An 8,646-nucleotide genomic window follows, 5' to 3' on the forward strand; every position below is an offset into this window, starting at 1 on the left:
ATCCCTGAGACTCAAGGCAGAATTGCAGTGTTTCTCAAAATCGCCCAAAATCCATGATCCTGGCCACTCACTCAATATCTCCCGACCCACGTCCCGAGACGTCTACACCTTGATCTCGAGCACCGGCCACCCAGTCGTCCAGTGCCTTGACCGCTGAAGCCTCGGCGCGACTCCCGGTCAGCCCTGTGCACATTGTCAGGTAGTATTGCTATCAATCTTCTTCAACAGCAGCGAGCCAGCGGACGTAGCACACAACTCATGCCATAAAATCAGACTGCAATCCTCGGAAAGAATTGAGCGACTGATTTTGTGGGCATTTTCTAGAATCTGACTCCGAAGAATTTACAGTTGAAAAAACTGGCCCATGGAGCTGGTAGAACTACTTTGTCAATTTTTATAGCCAGATAACTAGTCTGATCTTATTGTAAGCCCTGGTTTTTCATGAAATTTGGCGCGGAATCTTCTAAAATGAAACGGAAAGAAGTACTATCTTAACAATTGTAATTATCGAGCTTATCACTGAACACGTCAACTTGCCACTCGTTTAATTATATTTTTACGTCACAACGTATATTACAGGTCAAGTGCAACCACTCCCATAAACTGATGGATAGCCTCCAAAACCAAGCTTTCACTGACCAAGGGCGTCAAATCATATAAGTAACGGTGATCAGGAGATGATATATAGTCACAACTCACGGCCAACTTGGTATAAATATATTGCACATATACATGTAAAATACAGGTGGTGTAACTACCCCAACCACCCGCGAAAACTACTGGATATCAATGTAAATAAAACCATAAGAAAAAACTGAAAATAACCATTGAATACCTTACCACAAAACAACATTAGGCATGTCCAACGCCAATCCTCAAACCGCTCGCATACGTCCGGACCGCGTTGTTCGGACGTGTTGTGCCATCCAACCCAGCTCTATATCGGTCCGGACGCACTTTTTACCGTAAACCGAAGACAAACATGCATGGAGAAGCTTTACGGGAGTCCAGACATCCGTCTCACCAGTGGAAAGCCACCACGTATCCCCACCCTCACTACTATTTGTCAGAAGGCCGCTAATGTTTTGGCGGATAGAAAGCAAATTAAATCATGCACAAATTGATTTCGTTTAGTTGGCGGAAGCCATTGTAGGTCATGGCGTTAAGTTGGCGGAAGGTCATAGAATTAGTAGGTCATTTTTCTTAAATGGATATTAGTAGGTCATTATGATATAACTAGTATTATTAGGTCATGCTGTTGGCGGAAGGCCACCTAGGCCAAGCCTTAGTTGGCGAAACTTAAGTGAATTATGTCTAAAGTTAAGTGAATTATGTTGTGTTTGCATGAATTTCGGCCGGTTTAGTTGAAATGTGGTTGAGAAAGCGTTAGATGGCTGGCTCCCGCACATGTGTCCATGGACTGGTCCCTGTATCCGCGGATAGATGCCGGAGTAAATTTATCGGTCAGCGTTGGAGATGCGCTTATGTATCACTGACGATTATAAGTTCTGGATTAAATACTTATTGTAAGTTTTGGATTTTTTATGAAATTTGCCGTGGAATCTTCTAAAATAAAATGGAAAGAAGTACTATCCTAACAATTGTAATTATCAAGCTTATCGGCGAAAACATCAACTTGACCACTCGTTTAATCCCCTAAAAAAAAGACCACCCGTTTAATTATATTTTTATACGCCACAAACGTATATTACAGGTCAAGTGCAACCACCCCATAAACTGCTGCTGGATAGCCTCCAAAACCACGTATATTACAGGTCAAACTTTATGAGGAGCTGCGACGAGGAGGTGCTATAGTCACAACTCACAAACAGCACCAAAGACAACAAGAATCTTTTCAAATCTACAACAACCAACTTGGTATAATTATGTTGTACGTATTCATGTTAAATACAGGTCGTGTAACCACCCCAACCACCCACGTAAACTAGTGAATACCAATCTTAATAAAACCATACGAAAAACCTTAAAAAAAAACACTGAATACCTTAGCACAAAACAACCCGAGTGCCGTCAAGCTCTATAAGTAGCCGTGGCCAGGAGATGCTGCGGAAAACTCACAACCAGCAGCACCAAAGACACATCAAGATCTTGTTCCCGCTGAGCCAGTGTCGCACACACAAGTGAGCTAGCTAGTGAGAGAGAGAAAGAGAGGGACTAAGTTGGTGATGGAGGTTACCCCCAACCACACGCAGGAGGTAAGCGGGTGGGCGGCCATGGACGAGTCCGGCGAGATTGTGCCGTTCAACTTCAAGCGTCGGGAGAACGGCGTGGACGACGTGACGATCAAGGTGCTGTACTGCGGCATGTGCCACACGGACCTCCACTTCGCCAAGAACCACTGGGGCATCACCACGTACCCGGTGGTGCCGGGCCACGAGATCACCGGCGTGGTCACCAAGGTCGGGGCCAACGTGTCGGGGTTCAGGCCCGGCGACCGCGTCGGCGTGGGGTGCCTGGCGTGCTCATGCCTGGACTGCGAGCAGTGCGACAGCTCGCAGGAGAACTACTGCGACAAGTTGGGGCTCACCTACAACAGCGTCTACTGGGACGGCAGCGTCACCTACGGCGGCTACTCCAGCATGTACGTCGCGCACAAGAGGTTCGTGGTGCGGGTCCCCGACAGCCTGCCGCTGGACGCGGCGGCGCCGTTGCTGTGCGCCGGGATCACCGTGTACACCCCGATGAAGAAGCACGGGATGCTGCGGGCGGCCGGCAAGAGGCTCGGGGTGGTCGGGCTGGGCGGGCTGGGCCACGTCGCGGTCAAGTTCGGCAAGGCCTTCGGGCTGCACGTCACGGTGATCAGCACGTCGCCGGCCAAAGAGCAGGAGGCCAGGGAGAACCTCAAGGCCGACGACTTCATCATCAGCACCGACGACAAGCAGATGCAGGTACCTAATCTAATGGCCATTGCTAGCTTGCGTCCATAGTCCATCGAGTCCACTGTCGGATTGCATTAGTCGTTAACTCTAGCTTGCGTCAGTATTTAACCTTCTTGCAATTTGTAGGCTATGGCGAGGAAGCTTGACTACGTGATCGACACAGTCCCGGCGGCACACTCGCTGGGACCAATCCTGGAGCTGCTCAAGGTGGGCGGCGCACTCGCCCTCGTCGCCGCTCCGGACGGGCCCCTCGAACTCCCTTCCTTCCCGCTTATTTTCGGTGAGCTAACTAATTAACATGCTACTCTAAGTGTCGTGACTAAAATCACGACAGTTATTTTAGATCGGAGGAAGTAGTATTTACCATCAATCTCGCGCTGTCTCCATCCTGTTTAACAACTAATTTGACATGGTAAATCTTCTGGATGCATGGGTATGCACAGGGAACAAGACGATCAGTGGGAGCATAACGGGGGGAATGAATGACCATCAGGAGATGATGGACCTCTGCGGGGAGCACAACATCACCTGCGACATCGAGCTCGTCTCCAACGACGGGATCAACCGCGCGTTAGCCAGGCTCGCGCGCAACGACGTCCGCTACCGTTTCGTCATCGACATTGCGGGGGGTGACTCCAGGTTCTAGCTAGTTTTGTTGCTCTGTGTCAAAATGGAATGAAATGATGGGTATCTGTTTGAGTTCAGCACGAAGAGAGTGATAGATCTTGAATTACTAGTGAGATGTGAGAAACTGTATGTCGTCCTCCTATTGGCTATGATGTTCCTTGTATGCAATTTAATTTTGCATCATTGAGTTTTCAATTTTTTTCAACAATGTAAATTTTCTAATATTTGGTTAACTGGATTGTATCTTGTATGTCAAGTCTCAAGACAGCTGCCTAGTACCAGTAACAAAACGGAAATATGACTGAAGAAGATACTTGACTTACCTATGTCATCACAAGGGAGAATTGCTGTAGAGAGCTTAATATTGTGACTGAAGCACTTTCAAATACCTATTTGGACAGATCTGATTGTTTTCAACACCTGATTGACAGAGTATGCCAGAGATTGAAGGGATGGAAAGAAAAAAACTTTGTCCATGCAAGGTAAAGAGATACTAATTAAGTCTATTGCCAGGCTATTCCTTCATATGCTATGTCTGTTTTCAAGCTGCCAAAAGGAATTTGCAAGGCAATCATAGATGAAATTTCTGGTTTTTGGTGGGGAAACAATGATGGTCAGAAGAAAATGCATTGGTTTGCATGGTGGAAGTTGTGTATCCCGAAGAAGAAAGGGGATTGGGGTTTAGGGAACTTCATAGTTTTAACCTTGCTATGTTAGCAAACAGTGTTGGCGACTTCTCCAGAACCCAGATTCTTTATGTACGCAAGTTCTTCGTGCTAAATGTTACCTAGATGGAAATTTACTTAAAGTTGGTCCTAAGAAGGGATCATCTTAATTACAGTTGGCAAAGCATTGTGGCAGGCATTCAAACTTTCCAACGAGGATGTATTTGGAGGGTTGGTTCTGGAACACACATTAACATTTGGAAGGACCCTTGGATCCCAACCATGCAACTCGGAAGGTAATTACCCATAGAGAGACAATAATGTTGTCAAAAGTGGAGGAGCTTATTGATCCTTACACTGGGAATTGGGATGATGTGCTTTTGAGTGATTGTTTTTCACCAGTAGATGTGCAAAGGATATTTCAAATTCCGTTTAACACACATATGACGGAGGACTATGTTGCTTGGAACTATACAAGATCTGGTACCTTCTCAGTACGATCGGCTTATTACAGGGAGTTGGAACACCAATTTGGTCCTCGTCTTATAAGAGCTGATGGGCGAGGTAATGTCCATATAAATAAGGTATGAAAAGATGCATGGAAACTTAAGGTGCCTGGCAAAGTAAAACACTTCGCATGGAAAGTGCTTCATGGAGTTCTCCCATGTTATGGCGTTCTTGCTGGACGACATATCCCCATATCGTCACAGTGTCCTTGATGCTCAATCGATGCAGAAGATGTGCAGCACACACTATTTGGCTGTCGTAAGGTAAAGGAAGTTTGGGAATGCTTAGGCCTCTTGGAAACTCTGAAGAAAGCAATGTCAGAAGATAGATCTGGTGCCATCACCTTGGAGACTTACAGAGATAGTCGATGGTCTCCCGGTGGCGGAACTGGCAACAGTTGCAGCGTGGTTTCTATGGTGCCAACGACGCCAGCTTGTGAAAAGAGTGGACATCCAAGGCCCAGATAAAACGGCAATGTCAATTAAAGTCCTTGCAATAAACTATATCCGATCTTTTATGCCCAAGTTACCAGCGAGGACTAGTAATCATATGTGAAAAAACCACCTCATGGTGTGGTAAAGGTGAACGTTGACGCATCTTTTCATGCGGACACACTGTCCGGAGCTAGTGGTGCAGTTCTATGTGATGACCATGGCGATTTCATCGCTGCCGCATCTTGGTTCATCCGGCATGTCCGCGATGTTGATGCTGTTGAACTATTAGCAATCAGAAATGGTATGTTCCTTCTGGCAAGTATAGGGTGCAATTCGGCAGAGGTGGAATCAGATAGCTCCTTTTTTTGCGGGGTCAATCAGATAGCTCCTTTGCAGTTGAATCAATTAATTTCATGGATGGATATTTGGGACTTGATGCCGCCGTTGTTGCTGAATGTAAGCAGCTATCTCTCGATTTCTCAAAGTTATCTCTCAAACATTATTTCGGAGAAGCGAATCAGGTGGCGGACAAGTTAGCAAGACACTCCTTTACTACTAGATCTCCGGGTTCTTGGGATGCTATTATCCCTTATTTTATTTCTCATTTACTTGTAAATGATATGACTATTATATGAGAAATAAAGTCTATTTACTGTAAAAAATGGAAATATGAATTTAAGCTAAAGTTCACATTTACAACCCTGTTTTCCTAAACGTTTTGTGCAGCATACGCACAAACATCGTGACAAACACTTACTCGGTACTTTCTCCATTCTAAAATAAATGCCATGATTTTAGTTCAAATTTGAAATGGAGGGAGTAGTCATGTACTGAATGTTTACAGGAATAGTGCTACAAACGCCAAGAGAGCTAACCACAAATAGCGACCAGTTGAATATAAATTGTTGCAAGCGGCAGGTTGTGGGCTTGAACACTGTTTCCTCTCTGGTGTACTTCTTTTGGGATTCTTGTGTAAGAAGGTCTCTACACCTAGTCTGAGATATGCAATTTGTAAACAACACACGGATAGTGCACGAGTAGACCACCATCAATATTTCTAACAACTCTCGTTCACACGACGAGCACGGCGGCAACACGAAGGGAAGCAGAGGACTTGTCCTCGCTGGTTCCACAGCCTCACTGACCACAACTACAGCTACAAGCCCTGGCGGAGCTTCTTGAGGGTAAAAGTGTGCCATGGCCCAACCAGCCCCTGAGCCAAAAATGCATATAGTGGTGCAGATATACGACTACCTTTTGCATGTAGCCTCGCCTTCTTTTCTTGGCATCCAGCCTCTGTTGCTCGATACCTCCTTGATTGCTCTTTCTATAAGATAACCAATTTATCCTAAAGTCCAAACTGATGGAGAAAGGTGGGTAGGTGACAGAATCTTTTTTCATTAATGCCTCGTTGGCAGGGTCTTGAACTTGAGGTCTTTTCACTCCATTATCATATTAAATTAATGCTTCGGCCAACATATAAAAGTCCGAATTGATGAAGAGATGTGAAGGATATATTTCAACCAGCTTATTAGCTTGGTTGTGCGTGGTCCATCGTGTGGCGGTGGAGTGGATGTTGTCGACGGGTGTAGCATGGACCAGGTTGACACTTGAGATGTTTTCCGTGGTGTATACCTCCACTAACTTGCACAAATCTTCTCCTCGTGGTAAAAGTCAATCACTGTGATGTTTTACCACTAATGGGCGTAAAACCGGTCAGTAGATGGGTTTAGAGCGGCGTGTCAGTGATAGATTATTCCCTAGTAGTGAATAGCATGTATGGTCAACTCTTCGTGCCAGTACACACATTATGTAATATCTCAAATCAGGGTGAGCTGCATGCTCTGCTTTAACAAGTATACAAAACATCTGAGTTGTATCTACGAGTGTGCTGTACCTGTACGGTGTAATTAAGTAGCTTAAACGATGATTCTCCTGAGAGAAAATCAGTCATCTCCCCCAGTTTGTCGGATCTTGGTTTGTGTTGATCTACCTGTAACTTCAATGTCAACGGCAGCCCCAACGGCATCACCATAGTAATCCATGTTGATGTAGTACTCAACACCAATTTATCTTGGTCATGGTCATGTGCTGATCTACCGGCAACTTCAATTCAATGACAAAACGACAGTACCAAGGCATACACATCACTATTGAATCCATGTTGATGTACTCTACCCAACACCTTTATACATAAGATTAACTCCAACAGTAACTTGGAAAACTTGGGCTCCGTTGGCGCGTCAATGCACGCATAGGAGCCAATTAGCGCGGCAGGCGCCAGTTAGTAGAGACGGTGAACAACGACATTGGCAGATCAACAATGTGCAAATAACTTCTATCATTGTTCAGCAGATGATGTCATTCCTTTGTTGAAGATGTTCACTCAAAGTTCCATATTATGGTTCAAAAAAACACATCAAAGCAAAAACATAGCACACCTTTTCCAAAAATAAGTCTGAACTGGGCTCAACAGCTGTATGCGAAAATAACTTACTTTCTTATTTTTGGTCAAATGAGCAACTGACGGTGAGGTGTCACAACGATTTGGATCCTTATGGCGCTGGCATCTCTGAGTCATGATTCCGATCAACATGTGATGCGATCTCTCAGAAATGTATAGTGTACTTATATCTACATGGGAACATGACAGAAAGACACAATGTGTGCATAGAGTAACATTACGGTGTATGATCGTTTTTGTTGTTAATAAAGAAGAATTTGCACCAACCACGCGGGTGATTTTATTAACCCCATGCTCAATGGCCGGCTGAGGGCTAAAAAATGGTTATGTGATAATCTTTTTTTTATGTGCTGGATGACAGCACTTCACATGCCACAAGGTGTTATTATATTTGCGCTTAAAGAAATGGCATCTGACGTGCGAGTGGCCCAAGTAATAGTTTACTTAGCATCTCCTCAAGGGAAGGAAAAAAGCTTGATTTTGCATGACAAGTGAAGTTCAGCGGACCAGCGATCCCTGTCATGTCACAGAGGAAAAACTGTGAAATTCAGGTGAGAAGGCGTGATCGCCACATCTCTACTAGTCAAAAAAGTTGGTTCCGTAGCCTCCTCTCCTTTCCGATTTTTTACTCCCTTTCATGTTGTTGTTTTAACTCCAACCGTTTTCGCATAAAATAAAAACCAACATAAATATAATAACTTGTGATAATATAAACCAAATGGATACTTTTCCATAACCATGTCCTCTACTATTAAAAGGGAGTTCTGAACTAATTGATCATGTCCGTAATGCCCAAACTGCTGAAACTCCGGCGCTTTTGCAAGGTTTGAAGCTTCTTTCAGAGATTGGGTGCACAAAGGTGATAGGAGAATCAGATTGTCTTGAACTGATTGAAGCATGCATCGGAAAATCTGAGATTTTGGGTCCTAATGCAGCGATACTTGCGGACTGTTTTCATATTGCTCATGGCATTCCTAGAATTTGTTTCAAGCGTTGTCCAAGGGAAGCTAATGAATTGGCACATTTTACAGCTTGATACTGTTATGGTG

General features: G+C 44.6%; 1 protein-coding gene across 1 annotated transcript; it reads left to right on the forward strand.

Moving 5' to 3' along the window:
- Positions 1-2,091: 2,091 nt before the first annotated feature.
- LOC119358809 (probable cinnamyl alcohol dehydrogenase 6) lies at positions 2,092-3,734 on the forward strand. Its single transcript, XM_037625220.1, has 3 exons — positions 2,092-2,909; positions 3,027-3,180; positions 3,344-3,734. Exons 1-3 carry the CDS (start codon positions 2,187-2,189, stop codon positions 3,544-3,546), a joined length of 1,080 nt encoding a protein of 359 aa, XP_037481117.1. The 5' UTR covers positions 2,092-2,186; the 3' UTR covers positions 3,547-3,734.
- The last annotated feature ends 4,912 nt before the right edge of the window (positions 3,735-8,646 follow it).

This window comes from Triticum dicoccoides, chromosome 2A (genome assembly GCF_002162155.2).
Source record: "Triticum dicoccoides isolate Atlit2015 ecotype Zavitan chromosome 2A, WEW_v2.0, whole genome shotgun sequence".
Lineage (NCBI taxonomy): Eukaryota > Viridiplantae > Streptophyta > Magnoliopsida > Poales > Poaceae > Triticum > Triticum dicoccoides.

What these genes read in the sequence shown, in the direction of transcription:
- LOC119358809 (XM_037625220.1), top strand. Translation starts at nt 2,187, where the DNA reads ATGGAGGTTACCCCCAACCACACGCAGGAGGTAAGCGGGTGGGCGGCC. An exon ending in CCGACGACAAGCAGATGCAG is followed by an intron (nt 2,910 to 3,026) that starts GTACCTAATCTA and finishes TGCAATTTGTAG; the next exon opens with GCTATGGCGAGGAAGCTTGA. An exon ending in TTCCTTCCCGCTTATTTTCG is followed by an intron (nt 3,181 to 3,343) that starts GTGAGCTAACTA and finishes GGGTATGCACAG; the next exon opens with GGAACAAGACGATCAGTGGG.